Source organism: Mycteria americana, chromosome 1 (assembly GCF_035582795.1).
Source record: "Mycteria americana isolate JAX WOST 10 ecotype Jacksonville Zoo and Gardens chromosome 1, USCA_MyAme_1.0, whole genome shotgun sequence".
NCBI lineage: Eukaryota > Metazoa > Chordata > Aves > Ciconiiformes > Ciconiidae > Mycteria > Mycteria americana.
The window spans coordinates 17,174,425-17,191,588 of record NC_134365.1 but is presented as its reverse complement, the minus strand read 5'-3'; the positions used below and the strand labels follow the sequence as shown (position 1 = coordinate 17,191,588).

The 17,164-nt window shown below is 39.8% G+C and overlaps 1 protein-coding gene across 10 annotated transcripts in view; it reads right to left on the bottom strand.

The window, feature by feature from the left end:
- Positions 1-4,308: 4,308 nt before the first annotated feature.
- KIF21A (kinesin family member 21A) overlaps positions 4,309-17,164 on the bottom strand; it is a 92,499-nt gene continuing 79,643 nt past the window's right edge. For 9 of the 10 annotated variants that reach the window (XM_075492065.1, XM_075492064.1, XM_075492106.1 and 6 more), the window contains 7 exons: positions 16,264-16,400; positions 14,073-14,253; positions 13,607-13,771; positions 12,445-12,562; positions 9,615-9,785; positions 6,382-6,581; positions 4,309-5,559 (listed from right to left, as the gene is read on the bottom strand). In XM_075492065.1, coding sequence (XP_075348180.1) covers positions 5,466-5,559; positions 6,382-6,581; positions 9,615-9,785; positions 12,445-12,562; positions 13,607-13,771; positions 14,073-14,253; positions 16,264-16,400 — 1,066 coding nt within the window. In that variant the 3' untranslated portion in view covers positions 4,309-5,465. The remainder of the gene's footprint in view (positions 5,560-6,381; positions 6,582-9,614; positions 9,786-12,444; positions 12,563-13,606; positions 13,772-14,072; positions 14,254-16,263; positions 16,401-17,164) is intronic. The other variant, XM_075492114.1, reaches the window with a different exon arrangement.

The window sequence follows — 17,164 nt, the reverse complement described above, 5'->3', positions numbered from 1 at the left end:
AACTGTTACAGATATTAAAATACTACATTGTCTGTATAATTATTCTCTCATGTTATACACAGAGGTTTTCTATACATACAGATACAAACACATGAAATCAGCATGCACCTGTGCAATATATAAATACAAAAATACTGATTACATATATGTTTGTGTCAGGCTTCATTTCTATATTATCACTACATCTATGTAGCATTAGTAGTTTGTGTTCGTACAGGTATGGTAATGAGTAAAGGGAAAATGCTGGCAGTAAAAGAAAAGGCACAAATTAGTCATTTGCAGAGTCATCCTGACAAAAACCTCTTAGTAAGGTGCTAAATCTTTGCCTTTCTGCAGCTGCAGGTCGAGCCCTGTGGTTCCCGGGTGACAAGCCAGCCTCCGGAGAGCAGGGGGACCGCGAGACCGGCTGCCTGCTGTGCCGACAAAACGCTCTGTTACCAAATATTCTTAAAGAGAGCAGGCGTACCGCAGACAGCATACTTATTTTGAAGTTAACTTATGTCATTTTAGTCATTACAGCAATGTTCAAAGACTAAATCTACTTGAAAGATAATTGTTCTTTTCCATAAAATGAGTAATACCTCTGCTTTAAATTTTTTTTTTTAACCAGACTGCTGTGTGCTTGAAAGCTTAAAACGTGATTGCTGATGCAGCCTGGGCTTCTCCAAATAAAGAACTTTACAAGCAGATGTGCACAAGCAATGATTATATGTACTGGGAAAATTTACAGAATAAAACCGTAGATTCACTAGAAAATGCCATCATGCTGCGATGCCAGAGTTGACTTCCAAGTAGGGGATGGGAATGCAGAAAAGCAGGAGCTGAGTGCCGTCTACATTTGTCTTTTGAGAGAACTCTCAGCCCCCTTTGATGCCGGAGCATCTGACGCCCAGGTCTGACGCTCCCGGGATGCGCAGCAGAGCTCACTCCTCCCTGCCACGGTGCCTCTATCACCGTCCAGAGGCAGGAATTAACGGGTGAAGTCCCGTTAACCTTCGCCAGCTGCCAGACAGGGGGGCTTGGCTTCCACCTTTGTTTTCTGGGGTGGGCAGTCATGCCCCACAGGCTGGCTGCTTTCTGTCCAGCATTCACCCCCCTGAATTCTGATCCCCTTTTTCATCCAAAGCATAATAGGAATATGAACGTCCCTCTGCAATCCCCAAATTATTTCTTCTTGGAGCAAAAATCAGGGAGGATTCATCAGCGGTCTAATGAAACGCTGAAGACTCTGGGCCCTGCCATTTCTTACTCTGTCCCCGATGAAGTTGTGGGAAAGACACACAGATGGCAAGTCCTGTGGAAATAACTGCCATGCCTTTGTACTGCTATGCACCAAATACTCCTGCTTATTGAGGGAAAGGTAGAAGGATTTCAAAGGCTTCCCGCAGCCCTCTGGATCCTGAGGTCCTTAAACCTGTGCAACCACAGAGGCTAAAAAGATGACATACCAAGCACCACCTCTGCAGTGAATGCATGCCTTCTGTGTCCAGCAGCTTTGCACTGCTGTGCCTTGCACATTCGAGTTAACGCCTTGGCAGACAAAGCATAAAATAGAGTAAACCCGTCACCTTTCATTTAGGTTTGGGTTTTTTTTTTCTAATGGGAGTCAAACGCAGCATCAGTGTTTTCATGCTGAAATCAAAGAATACGACCGAACATACTACAGCGTATTATTAACTTGGCGTCGTTTTACATAGCATAAGTTCACGGGAGACTTTTATCAACTCATTTGTATAATAAAATACTTTCAAAATACTTAAGAAGGCTATTGTGAATGAAAAAGCTAGTTCGAGGGAAAAAAACTTGCCACAGCAGGAGCCAAGAAATTTTTAATTCCCCCCCCATCAACGTGAAGCTTAAATTTTCCAGCAAATTTTGAAAACAAGCACTTGCAGGTATGAGCAGCTGAACAAGGCTGCAACCTCATTCATCCCTTGTTCCTAGATTTACTTCTGTTGAAATGCAAATGGGATAGTAGCAAGTGGGAAGATGCAATTTTCCTTCCCTACTTTTTAAAAACATTTTTATTTTAAAATCTCCACATCATTTTCACTGCATTTATGGCCCATGTTTGTAAATGTACATAGAAGATGAAATGCAAACGAGCAGTTGAATTTAGCAATAGCTTTGGCTACTTGCTGCTTTTCATGATAAATAAGGCATAAGCAAGGAATTAAAATATTACCACAGGCCTTTTAATTTAATAGCATTAGTCTTTACATTTTGAGTTCATCCATACGTTTCAAAGGCATTTGCTGCAGAGGTTCTCTCTTCCTTTATCTAGCAACATCATAAGACGTATTCTACCTTTATGAGGCTCTGGACTGAATTAACCTCTGGTATACGGGGGTAAAAATCACAGCAAACAAACTAGCAAAGTGCAGGGTAGCTTTCAGCAGCTGAATGACTCCAGTGTGTCTGTGCTGGTGCCCAAGAGCTGAATACATTGTTGGACTGGGATATATTTCTAAACAAGCCAGCCCTTTTGTCTTCCCCACAGAGTCACCTCAGTGGAGTTAAAGCCATGCCTTTTCCTTGTAAAAAGATCACCTCCCCTAATAGCTCTTCTGTTGTTATTGCATTGATATCTTGCTTTTGAAGCCTATGACAAAATACAAATGCCATACATTTACCTGCTAGCACAACAGCCAAGAAACACAGGCTCCTGGTCCTCTCCATGGTTGAACGTCACTTTCTGCAGGCAGCATGGAGCCTTTTATCCAAGGCAGGGGCACGATAAGCACTTGTTCCAATACATAAGAAACACTGCAAATATTTTCTTAGCATTCATATCTTACACGAGACTAATTATGACACATGACCTTGTCTGTATTTTAGAATGTATCAAAGCAGATAAGATGGGATGTAGTTACTAATTTGTCCACAAACTTTGCTCAACTTCTGAATTCCAACTTTGAGAGAGAACATGATTTTCCCATGACTTCTTAGAAAATTAATTTTTAGAAACCATCTTTGGGTTTTTTTAAAAAAACGTCTTCAGACAGTCAGAGTCCAGTGCTTACCTTTTTCTGATTTCATATTCGTTTGTCACATATGTAATTTTATAGTACAAATGAAAAGTTTGGAGAAAAAAAAACAGTTGAAGAATTCTCCATTAAAACAAGACACTGATACTGTGACCTTTACAAAATGACAATTTTCTTCCAATTACTTGATGGCAATAACTTTCAGAGTAAAGCCGTGCTCTATGGTAAGATCTAGTTTTAGGTGGAATGTCTTCCTGGAGGAGAAAAAAAAAATCTTTATATACACACATTATTTAAGTTATATTGGTGCCTATCAGGACATAGCTTCATAAAACAAAATGTCTGTGTTGTCAAGCTTCACCAGAGAGAAGCATCTGCAGTTCAGACTGCTGCCACGACAGCCCCTCGCCATATGGTCTGTTAAAGCAGAGCAGCCTGACAGCAGGTAATCATTTCCTAGGTTTATAAGCACTTTTGTCCTGCAGTTGCAAAACACAATATTCATGTGAATCTTACACACACAAACACATTAAAAAACCCACAAGTACCCACGGTCCCCAGATGACAGCCATGAGTGTTCAGCTCCAAACCCAGGGGTCACCAAGCTGTTGGCATCATTTGTGTAGCCTGGCACAGTGGGTGGCCTTTACCCCCTGGGCCAGGCGGAACAGGGACCCTCCACCAGGCACTCAAAGCCTCTCACGTGAGTCTTGCACGTAAATCCACTCTCCACTGGGAGTTTCACTCAAAGTTGTGACACGGTCCCAAATCTTTTGTGTGTACATCCCTTGAGCAGTCAAAAAACATGACAGATAAACACTAATTGGTATTGCTGCTGTTTAACTAACCTATACGTTTTTTCTTAACAATATGTACCATTACTCGTTTCTGCCAAAACTTGGAATAAATCAGTAACCTCAAATCGCAAATAGGATGCATTTTCATCTCCTTTCAAGCTGAGCTGAGAAGGAAATAATTCCTCTAAGATGCGTAAGAGGCACCAGAACTTTTCTTTGACAGACCATATGTAATAAGGTAAGAACTGTCATCTCTTAGGAACAGGAGCCATCTGCTTCATTTTAAGTCTGTACTGTACTTAGTACGAGGGAATCCTACGAGGGTTCCTAAGTGCTATCAAAACACAAATAATGGCCAACTAGAACACAGACGTGGGATACCAGAACAACCTATGGGCTGTATCACTCAGCAAGCTATTCTACTGCATTGTGTAAAATTGTGCATTTTATATTCAGGGCCATTGCAAGGGAAGTGAATTTTTAATAAGGAAGTATGATGAAAAAGGCAAAGAGTAGTAGTTCACATTCACATCTTTATTTAAGTGTTACCTACATAAGCTATAATTTACAGACTGATATTTTCTGGGGGAAAAAAAACCAAAAAAAACCTCAATATCCAAACACTGTATGTAAATCTACATAAATTTTTAAAATCTGCAGAATTTACAAACTAATATTCAGAGCAGTTGGGTAAATTATACATCCTCCCTCAATATCCACACTCTACGAGCTTTAAAAGTCACACAGGCACAAGATAAGGTATTTTCTTTGTACAACCATCTATTTACATAGCTTTTTCCAATACACGTGGTTCAGTTCTCAAAGTAACTGCCAAGGTTTCCAAACAGTGTATTTAAAATACATTTAGCAGCATACAAAATCAGATAAAAAGGAAAGACATTTTGCTTTAAAAAAAGAAAATGTGAGATGATAGAAACAAATCCATAAGAAAAATAGATTAAGATCTATTTCTGTTATGACATTAAGAACACCTAGTCATTACAGAATATAGGCAAAACACTAATAAAACATACCAATTTATGAGCATTTGAGTTCTAGTCCTGAGCACAGAGTATACATAGCTGCACAACTTTGGTCAACAAGGATTATATGCTAACATTAACACAAATCATACTGTTAGCAGGATACAGCCATGTCAGATAGATGTGTCATTAACAGCTTCTTCCCATCTTTTATTCACTCCACTTTCCTAACAACAGTTCAAGATTCTAAAGGTCACTTACAACAATGCCTGTCATAATGAAAGGCTTATTACTGGGACATCATCATTCCCCTGCTACCCTAAAATGCAAAACAGGTGATCATACTTGTGAGTGAAATACAGCAGAGCACTTTTGTTATATATTCCAGGTTATAATTTTGAGATGGTCATTAGGGAAGACCGATTTCCAGTTAATTTTAACTGCAAGTGTTACATATGCACACAAATTCAGCCGTAATATATAGACATATATATGTGATCATCGAGACACAAGCATGTTACCGAGAGGTTATTTTTTTCTTTAATACAGTACATATTTTAAGGACAGCAGGTCTAAGTAGAACAGTTCACTCTTATTTTTCAGTTCATTCCAGTCATCAGTGTTTACCTAATAAGCATGCAGCAAACTGCATAGAGTGCACCTCAAATTCATCAATATATTCATTTATCCCCATCATTTCAATTACTGGCAAGATCTTCACTTGCATCTCCTGTATCTGAGCTCTGTCCATCTATTACATTTCGAGCTTTCCAGATCCTCACAGTCCGGTCACTGAAAAACAAAATAAAGCAGTATTAGAGCTAGGTAATTAAATTGGGGAGGGAGAGAGGCAGGAGGGGGAAAAATAATTTAAAAAAACAAACAAACAAACAAACAAGCTTTCTTAAAAGCTCGGGTGTCTTATTCAGAAAGGCATTGTTGGTGAAGTAAGATTTCCTTAATGGATATGCAAGGGTCATTGCACCTCCAGGAGACTTTCAAATCCAAGATTTACAACATTTAAGATTCCCTAACCTCATCACAGCACTGGCTACTACCTTTAACCATTTAGGCAATTATAAAGAAAAAAAAAAGTAGGAGAAGTAGGAAAGTAAAAATCCTACTCTCATATTACTTCATTTTTTAAGATACAGCTAACAGCAATAGGCTGAAGTAGACTGACATCAGAGAAGAGCTTCCATCATGTAACTATTTGCAACTCAGCAGACCACAGACAAACAGCCATTCTCCCTGACATCCTGTAGATTGGTGGTCTCCAAACATTTTTATACACACCCCATCACTAAAAAAATTCTTGAGCATTCATCCCCACTATATGTATATTTATTAATTTATAAATGATATACATGTACTACTGAAGTTCTAATATTTTCTTCCCGCACCCCAATGGATCATCTTTTGCATCCCCTGGGGTGCACGCACCCCACTTTGGAGACCACTGCAGTAGATTATGAGCATTTAGGGGCATGGACCAGGTCTCCCCATGCTTGCTATGAAGTGACTTACACAGCTGAAGATCTCCTAAATGCATTTGCATAGGCAGAATTCTAGCAGGAGCTAGAGAAGAGAGATTCATGGAGAAGAAAAACTCACTCTGCTGCTGTGAAAATCTGGCTGGAGTTGGTGCAAATCGCATTTATAGGGCTGTCATGTCCCTTCATCTCCCCAATGGATGCGAAGGTATCCACATTCCAGAGCTTGACGGTGCCTCCTCTGCAGCCACTGAGCAGAACCGGAGCGCCAGGTACCAGGCCAAGAGCACACACCCAGTCTTTATGAGCATTAGGAACTTGCTGAAAAAGAGAAGGCAGGCAAGTCTCACAGGGCTGCAAAAATTCTAGAGGAACAAGCACAGAAATGGAAATATCCCAAGCGCTCAGCCTGATTGCTGTCCTGCAGTAGATTTGCTACTTGACGCTGGGTATATCCCAGCCCTGTGGCTTCTCCTCCTTTGAGGGTGCTATCTTCCATGAGGCTACTTCTATACCACGACTTTGTTTCTCTTTGTGAAATAGTACTGCAAAACAAGAAAAAAATCCAATACGCACAACTGACCTGATGTGGAACAGAAATTAATTTAGGATAATGCTAAATCTGCCTATGTTCAAATGCATATTTGAATGCATATTTGAACATATGGTCTCTGTATGTGTTTCAAGTCTGCCTAAAACAGTTATAAAACACATAGAAAGAAAATCCAAAATACTGCCCCAAAAATACACCTGGGAGACAGAAACTGTTTCTATATTTGCCTTCCTCCTTTCTTCTTTTCCCATTACACATTATAAATAGATTTTGTGATGTAGCACTTAACAAAAATACATTAATTCTTTATTGAGGAAGGACACTAGCATTTTACTGCTAATTCAGAAAGCAAAATGCTGCACAGACCAGCTGAGAAAAACATCCATTTGATACCAACACTGGGGAAATAATAGCCCAAGTTTCCTGTCTTTTAAGGGGTCAAGAGTGGCTCTTCTCTAGTTTAGTTTGGTAGGAACTGCTTTGGTTTGCTGCCTTTCTCATATTGTGGAGCACATTCAACTTTCTAGGATCATCTTGGTGTTTTATCTATAATATACACTGCTATTACAACACTGGTGGTCTGGTCCTGCAGCACTTCATGAAACTGGGGGGGAGGGTGGGTTGTTCTTATAAATCTTAATTTTGTCACAGAAGCGTTTTGTTGCTTGGGTTATATAGCACCAAGTGAAGTAGACGATGTCCAAATTCTTTTGAATAGCATGTTTGTTAAGTGTTTTTCATCAATTATAGAAGCCCAACCGTGTTTAACACATGTATGCCAAACCAGGACCTGTGTTGAAATGTTAGCATTTATACTTTAAAGCAGCTCAGCTCTGTTTTCAGGTTTGGGGGTTTTTTTCCCCTTCATCTAAAACAGTCAAGTGTACACACCAAAAGGAAGTTGCAACAATAGAAATTCTGACTGGATATGGGGGAGGGAAGAAATTCATACGAGAGTAGTTTAAGGATTGCAATGGGTCACCCAGAGCAGCTGTGCAATCTGTGACCTTGGAAATCTTGAAAACTCAGCTGGGCAAGGCCTTGAGTAGCCAGACCTAACTACAAAGTTGGCCTTGCGTGGATCAGCTGGCCTCTCACTGTGTGACCTCCAGTGGGCCCTTTCACCCTCAATTACCCCATGATTAGCAAAAGTAACAGCACGTCTCTTCATTCCCTAAAAAGACAGTGAATAAAAGTTACAGTGTTTTGTCAAATGCTTTAGTCTCACCTCCTTGAAAAACACACAGCATTTTATAGAACTTAAAAAAAAAGAAGGAATCATGAGATCATTTTTATTAAGTTCTACTTTTAAAACCAACCAACCAAACAGGGGAACATGAAGTATAGAAATTATGAAATGCACATATACCAAAAGGAAAATAAGAAAAGGAATACAACTAGTCCACTGTTACATACTGCTTCACCCCGCCCCTGTATTCTTTCTGATGTTAAATTAATTGCAACTGCAAAAATGCACATTGCATAATATTTTAATGAGCCTAAAATGCAAGAGTGAAGACGCTTCTTAAAACTTTAATAAAGTCATCCTGAGAATACAAAACCTATCCTGTTCCTGCAGTCCTCCTGTTTTTGCTAACAAGCTGCTTAGTACATTTCCCTAGACAGACAGATATGAGGACAGATGTCCCAATATGGCAATTGAAGATTTTCTGTAAGAAGCTGAATTTCTGAATCCTTATTGTAACCGTGAAGTCTTAGTAGTATTCTGAAAAGGAACTGGCACCCAATTGGACAATTTTGAAAGAAGGTCAAGAAAGATTGTATATTTATGGAGTACTAAGTATGCCCATATAGAAATTTTCTTCTTAAGGTGACCAGTCCATTATTCTCTCATGTCCCAAAACTTTAATATTCTGTTTGTTTCCTTGCTATCAGCCTGCATGTTAAATGCACATAAAAGACATGCTCCTCCTCCCTCCAAAAATTATTAAATGATTGGTATCTAACCAAACCTTTGCAAAACCAGCAGTATCTTCTGGCATTTGTTTTTCTACCTTCCATTTCTCAGAGTCTCAACTTAAATAATTGTATCTCTACCTCAACAACCTCTTGTAAGACCTAAAAGAACAGACTGGCTTATAGCAAGTTGCCAAAAATCGAAGTTCTCCATGTCAGACAAATTACAGTAAACGTCAAAATTTCCCTGGATTTGAGGTCCTTTTTGCCCCCCTCCCCCCCCCTTTTTTTTTCCAATAAAAACTTACAGCAAATATGTTCTAACAGCAAACAGATGTGTGTGTGTGTGTGTTGTATACATTACATAACATATGCATTGTATAACAAGATGAATGGAGATCTAAGGAGTAAGCTTTTTAGAAAAGAGACTGAGTGGAGTGAGGTAGATTGTAAACCCTCTTCACAAGAAAATACTCTGTAGCCTGATCTAAAGCATTGTTTGTCATTAATGAGTTCCCAGTCCAAAATTTACCAACTTGTCAATGACAAGGATGATATCCAATGGTTCCAGTCATAGAGGAGGGAAGTGCTGCCTTCATTCCAAAGCAAAAACCAAACCCCACATACTCAGAGCTAAAATAGACGGCTAACCACTTCATCTGAATTTCCTGACGCTACATACACTGAAATGAAAAGCAACTGCATTCCTAGTGTAAAGATCAAGTACATCATCGATTTCTTTCTTAGCCAGTGCTCTGTGCCTTCTCTATTAAAAACTTCAGTATCTAAGTGAATAGTCATTGTACGAGCCTGAATATTTACACAGCCTGAAAACAGTTCTACATCGTGACCGTCGCATTAGCCGTGTGATTTTTTTCCATTACCTGAAGAAGGTCTTTCTGAGCCAAATCCCATTTCTTAATTCCATTATCCCTGGATCCACTAAAAAGGTTGTCTCCCATAATAGCAAGTGCTTCAATGCCATCATAATGAGGAGGTTCAAAATTGTGTGTAGGACTTACACTTCCAAGAGCCCCTTCAGTCACATCGAACATCTGAAATAAATAAATGATCAAATATGTTAAGCAAAATTATCTGCCATCTAACCGGCTTGAAAGACATTGCAGTGAATAACTTGAGGGGAAAAACTTGGAAAGTCTTATTACAGGCCACTGTATCACGATGTATGTTTGACAGAATTTATCTACCAGAACAACTCCTTTCTCCTCTTCTACCTCTTGCCTGAAGCGGGAATGCTTCACTGACTTCAGAGAAGACTGCTCTGGGAAGAAGTGCTACTACTTGGTTATGAAATACACAGTATCTTCACAAGGAAGAACCTATATATACACACTGCGTGGTGGGCTAGAGAAACAAAGTTTATGAGTGAGTATGGGAAACACAGCTCGCACTGGGAGAATTGCACAGGCAGCTGCAGGAAGAGACATTAATGTATTTTTCCGGACAAGGTGTTTTGGCAAGGGTTACATACCATTACATGCTGATGCTTTCCATGGACTAGACACACCTCTCTCCTTGCCTGTGCTCCAAGAATGGCGTCTTAAAACAGATTCTTTAAGTGAGGCCATTTTAACAATTGAAGGCGTAATCAACCCCATCAGCTCTTTGTCCCTAGAGCAGCAGTGTAAGCAACCCTGTTTCATTCTGCATTGTAGCGAGCCAGAACTCACCCAGTTAGACTGAGCTGAGGACGAACAGATGAGCCGTAACTTTTTAAACCACTACCTCTGTTTCACAAGCAAATGTCAGACTTCATCCCCTATTATTTGCTCTTCATTGACCTTTCAAAATGAATAAGCTTGGCAGTAAAAAAGGGGACAGCTTGGTAGTGTAAAATAATAACTTAAGTGAGTTAAAGGGAATTTAAAAGTTACCGCATTCAATTAACATGCATCAGTTAGAGTTGTAACAAAAGAGTTCAATGATACACCAGAAAAATTAGGCACTTAGACAGAGGCAACTAATATTCCTGGCTCAGTAGACAAGACAGTAGTTTCCTGTGGCAGGGGAAAGCAGTATCTGTGACCAGACCTACTACCCCCAGTGGACCTACCCAAGTGGAGAAACACTGAGAATTCCCAAACTGCTGCACATACAGATCATTTGTAATATCCAAAGCAGCTTGGCAATTATGGATGCGTTCACCTTGCAGAACACCCAATACTGTGCAGCACATACACATGGCCAAATTATCCCTGGGTATTCTAGTGGTGTAAGTCAAGAAGCAGGTGGCCTTATAAGGATTTATGTAGCCTGCCCACAGCAAGGGAGCACAGAAGAATGGCAGATAAACTTCCCTGACTGTTGACAGCTCTGTTTTCCAAAGGCCTTTCCACCTCCTTGCTTGTCACACGAGTTGGTAGCAAGACAAACTTGCATTACATGATCACATCCTGTTGTCCCCACTGAGGTCCTACACCCATTACTGTGCCAGAATGGTAGCTCTTAACTAACCCCATATTCTGAACTGTGCAGACAAGTAATTATGAGTGCCTCTCTCTGTCACCCTACTGCCTAAGAATCCTCTGGCCTCTAACCATAGGAACTGCTGATAGGATTCAAATCCATGGCCCACGCTGTCAAGCTATGCACCCACCTCGCAGGCAATCTTCTGAGGCTGGCCCAGCGCACAGCCAAGCGTCCAAGTATTGCAGGATAATGTCAAAAAGAGAAAGCCCAGCTCAGTGAGAAAGCTATGATTTCTATGATTCTAAGATTCTGTGAAAGCTCACTCGGGTTCTGGCTCCTGCTCCACTCCCAGATATGCTTATATACTTTTTTCCAGTGTGCGAGAAGTATAAAGACCAGAATGAAGGGTAACCCCTCACAACAAGGTAGAGTATCTTGCTCGTTCTGTCTTTGGCCTCATGAATCACATGTTCTTTGCAGTGTGAGGGTCAGTTTTATGGGGAAGATGATGTATAGTTCCCATAGTCTGGTGGTTTGGGCATACTCCTGAGAAACAGGAGCTTGTGGGTCCAAATACCCCTGGATGAGGTGGGCCAAAAAAAAAAAAAAAAAAAAAAGGGGGGGGAACAGAAAAAACACACCACAACCCAGATATCCCCCCCTCCAAAAAAACCCAGCAAAACCCAACCAACCAAATTCCCTGTCCTTGAGTGAATTAATCACAATGCCAAGAAGCAGGAAAGTATCATAACATCATGGCTGTGCAAGCAACCTGCATCCTAATGAATACACCAAATAGAGTGGGCACCTTGGCTGAGATGTGCTGATCCCTTTCTCCTTCCCCACTCCAGAACTCAGGTAACACGTAAGCAAGAGCCTGGGCTAGACCCCAGACTCTCTTCTGTGGGGAGCACACAGAGGGTCTCTGCTGAGGCAATTAGGTCTGCACTCCAAAACAGAGGCACTCACTTAAGATACTTTCAAGAGCTAAATCTTACTTAAGAGTAGGTGTTATGAATATTTCTCCAAGACTTCATACACCTGACGTCCACCTTACTGGGGATTAAGGAAAAGTTTAACTACAGACAACCCTCCAAATAAAAATAGCACTGAAGTGATAAGCATTTATTAAGACTGAACATTATTCATAATCTATAACTGATGAAAGAATTCCCATCTTGGCTATCACGTTTCAGATATGGAGATGTGAGTCACTTCTGCTGAAGCCTGCATCCCATGCTGATGTGAAGAGTTAAAATAAATAAGCAAATACTAACGGTTTACCTTTATGTAATGATCCTTCGAACCAGTGACAATAAGATCTTGTCCATTGGAAATTCGATCTACAGTAAGGCACATAACAGGACCCTGGTGACCAGTTAGCTTTCCTGTAGACTGAAATCTTCAAGAAAAAGAGAAGAAATGAGGATTTGTGATTTTTTCATAATATCCAATACAATCTATAGCACAGTTTCTGCCAGAATGGATCTTTTTATTTTCCCCATGTCTTCACTATTCATCCCCTGGTTATATGTACTCTATTGCTCATATCCATGTGTAAATGTAAACAAAAGCTTCTATATATGTAAAGTAAGAATTAAAAATGTTAAAGTAAAGACAAATCAGACCCCTCAAAGTATTCTCTGTATTTTGAACACGCTCTTTGGGTGCAGGTTCTGTTTGGAAAAGTGCTATTATAGTGTGGCTATCATAGCCCCATATTATATTACATTACATCAGTTGGCTTTCATCATCTCATCAACAATTACTAGTCAGGATTCATACACCTGTCACCTTACAGGAGTCTGTTTTATAGTGCCTGTCTTAAACAAAACTTTGTGTTTTTCCTTTCAATGTGTTTTGTCCTTTTTCCTTTCCTGTATTCGTCCTTTCAATACTTAAAGAGCACTTATAAGAAAGATGGGGACAAACTTTTCAGTAGGGCCTGTAGCAATAGGGCAAGGGGCAATGGTTTTAAACTAAAGGAGGGTAGATTCAGACTAGATATAAGGAAGACATTTGTTACAATGAGGGTGGTGAAACGCTGGCACAGGTTGCCCACAGAGGTGGTAGATGCCCCATCCCTGGAAACATTCAAGGTCAGGTTGGACGGGGCTTTGAGCAACCTGATCTAGTTGAAGATGTCCCTGCTCATTGCAAGGTGGCTGGACTAGGTGACCTTTAAAGGTCCTTTCCAACCCAAACTATTCTATGGTTTTTCCAATAATTTTTACTGAAACTGTTCACCATAACCTTAACACACAAGGAGATCATGAGCACCTCCATTATCTCAGTAACCACCATGGCACAGGTTAGTTGATCCATATCTTGACCATATTTTGCCTAGGTTATAAGCATTACCATAAACAGGAAACACTTCATTGACTTTGTTTCATATGCACATATAACCACCTAAAGCATATTCTCTTCTGCTGGTGTTCAGTACCTTTTCAGGTCCCACATCCTCACTGAGTTTCCAGCAGCTGCATAGAGGAATGTGCCAGTTGGATTTAGTGCAATCTGATTGATCTGGTTCTCTCCAGCTGGGATAGTGACTGTTCTGTTAGTACTTCCAGAACACACATCACCAGGCATTGCCTGGCCTGAAGACCTGAATACAGGGAGGAAGAAAAAAAAGAAAACAAACTCCCTTATTATGTATTCATAATAAGCCAGTTATGAATACTGAAAATTTGATAAAACACTATAGGCACAAATGAAAATTGGTTTGTGTTTTCATATATTAACAATGCCCTAAACTGACTTAGCCTGAGCACATAAAAAAAGCCTCCAGCCCCGAACAGTGTACTTAAATTACCCTGTGCTGCACTACTGAATTAAATATAATAGTATTTTTTATCTAAAAGTAAGATTCATTTAAACTCTTGGCATTCGAGGTTTACCATACTTACGTCAATGTCCGAATACACTTAGCAGAATCTCTGATGTCCCACACCTTGATATAGGAGGTTGAGACTGTGAAGACCAGGCTAGTGTAGTTGCAATATTTTATAGAAACAACATTATTTGGATGACCCCCCAGAGACATAATCTCTTGTCCAGTTACCAGATTCCAGACTTTACAGGTACGATCTAAATAAAGACAAGCAAAAAGGGAAAAAATTGGGGGGAAAAAAAATTTAAACAAACAAAACCCACCAAAGAAACACCACAGAAAACATGTTTTTCCAAAACTCAATTAATTTTAAAAACAGTCCATACATTCATTTGCATTCATACATAACCCTCCGTTTTGGTAGGCACTTTTAAAGACCTATTTAATTAATCTGTTTTTGTAGAGTACACATGGGCATCATCTACTATCATCAAAACTAAGGTTAATCATTAAAAGTCGTGTTGAAGATGTGCATATTAGCTCCCATAGCATTTTAAAAGGATAAAATCCCATGTCAACCCCAAACTGTCAAACAGCCTGTTTGAAGGCTGTAAAGTTTGGATGATGACATATCAAGAGAACTACTCAATTTTTAATTTGAGGATTCTTTATCCATAACATAGTTCAGGAGGGGGCTTTGAGCCTAAGCATGACAGAGGACCAACTGCCACAACAAAATCACAACGGCGAGAAGTGATCCAAACTATTTGGTGCTTTAGGAGCCTCTGAAAATCCCAGCGTAAGTGCTTTAGTCATCATTTTCATTCAGTAGCAAAGGAATTTAAATACTGCAACGTTTTATGTACTAAAGGCCCAGATGCCTAGAATTTTTCAAGACTTTTGCAACACAAATGGAGTCCACACAGGAAACTCTTCTTGTTGTACCATGTCTTTATTGCTCCATATATTATTATAAGTACATTTTTACTGAAATAAGTACTGGGAGGATGAAGAGAAAACTTCATGTGTAGGCAGTGTTTATAAGAGCACAAAGAAGGTAAGTATACCAAGAACTCGTCAGCCACTTTAAAAATCCCAACTATCAAGACCAGACCCCAGTATCCACAACACACCTGAAAGCTTATTGGCATTCCTGAATTGACACTGTCTGCTAGTGTTATGGCTATCAGTGAGCTGAGGCTTTCTGCTGCAGCAACAATTTCCAAATGATTTAACTTTAATTAAATGGCTGTCTACACTCTTGTACTCTTGAGTACAAGTATACTTTGTAAAGTTTTCCCCTCCAAAAATATATACAGGAAAAATTCTTCCATAAATATGGGAAGCTAGCATATGACAAGAAAGAGCAAATATTTACAACATCTGCAAGCACCCCTATGTTAAAAAACAAACCAACCCTTTAGAACACAAATCTAGATGTAAAATAAAAAAATAAATTTAAAAGCCTTTTTTTTTTCTGCACATAGCCACTAAATTTGAAATCTCAATACAAATTAACCAAGCAACATTTACAGAAGCTAAAAATACGTCCTCTTTTGCATTTGTACTTGCACAAATGCCAAAACAGTGGCTTAAAACCTATTAGACCACAAGTTTGCCAATTCACTGTAAGAACGTGTCTTGGTATTTTTAACAGCCAGGTAGTAGAATAGCCACAGAAACCATACCTTTCTTCCAAAACACTATTTCTATCAACCTGAAGAGTTCATAGAGTGGCTGCACCATCCAGTAGGGAATTTAATGACTACTAGATCTAGCCCCTCCCACAACAGCCATACAACTCTTACACCCACAAGGGACAGGATGAGGTGCACACAGGAAGCAGAAGATGGCCCTAGCTCTGCTCAGAGAATCAACTATGGCAGGAAGAATCTATTCAAACTCTGTAGGCAGCACAGCCAAAGCTGTGCTAATTTGCACCTCTACCCCTACCCTGAGGCTATTACTTTGCACTGCACATCATGTGTGCACATTACCTTGATTGGTTCCATCACATCACTCAACAAATGTTAATGTTATTCTTGAGAGTTACTTTTTCCACTACAAATAAACAGCCAAACACTACCCATTGGAATTAAAACCTGTAGATAATTACTGTAAATCCTTCTTCAGCTTATGTTGCAAAATGGATCCTCACAATTTTCCAGTGTGTTTACAGCACTAAGCACAAACTGAGAATTTCATAATACCCCAAAGTTGTCAAAACGCCCTCTGTAGGCAGCACAGATGCATGAAGCTTGCCTAACCTTTAGATCCAGTGAAGAGGAGATCATCAGTTGCATCAACACAAAGCACAGCCTTGGTATGTCCTTCAGCTGTATAGATACACTGAAGTGGGGACAATCTGATGCATTTTGAAGCAGGGAATGGGTTAATTATCCCCCTAAAGAAAAAAAGAGAATGTGAGTTGTGCATAGTAATAGACACAAATCAAATTAATTTACTTAAACATAGAGAAAAAATTAATCTGATTTTCTTACATGGGCAGAACAGCTGAATGCCTTTCATAAACTATGTAGGGATTTTTACTGTTTAGCTTCAACAATTGTCAACTGGACTACCAGTTAAAGGAAATCACATACAAAACCAAACAAATGAAAAAGACAAGATGCTGAGTATTGAGCATATGGGAAAGTCTGCATAATGCTGAAAGAACCAGGATGCTTAAAGCTCCTGGATTTGTAGGTCAAACCTTAAGACTACAAATTGCATCAAGACATCTTAGTCTAAAATAGCACATCTGAAAAATGGAGCAAGTTTAGTGTACACTGCCAATTCCAAAGTCAGCAGGCATTTCACATCAATTGACTTCTACAGGCAGGCTTGGAGAACTGCTGCTAACTTGTGTGCCTCAGGAAGGTTCCTACTGCACTCTGTACCCAACGCCACACTTGTACTCAAATGCCTAAAAGGGAGTACGGTTGGACTACAGATACCCCAGAGGAATCTTCCTGGGGTTTTGTAGCTAGTTCTGTGGTGATGCCAAAAGACTGTAACTCAGCCTGAGGGGGGGGGGGGGGAATCACAGTCATCACGAAACAAAAATTATTAGCAGTCTAAAATTCCATGCATACAACTGCACACACACATGGACCCCGTTGATTTCTGTGAAGTGTAGAAAAGCCTCAAGGTAATGCCCCCAAACAT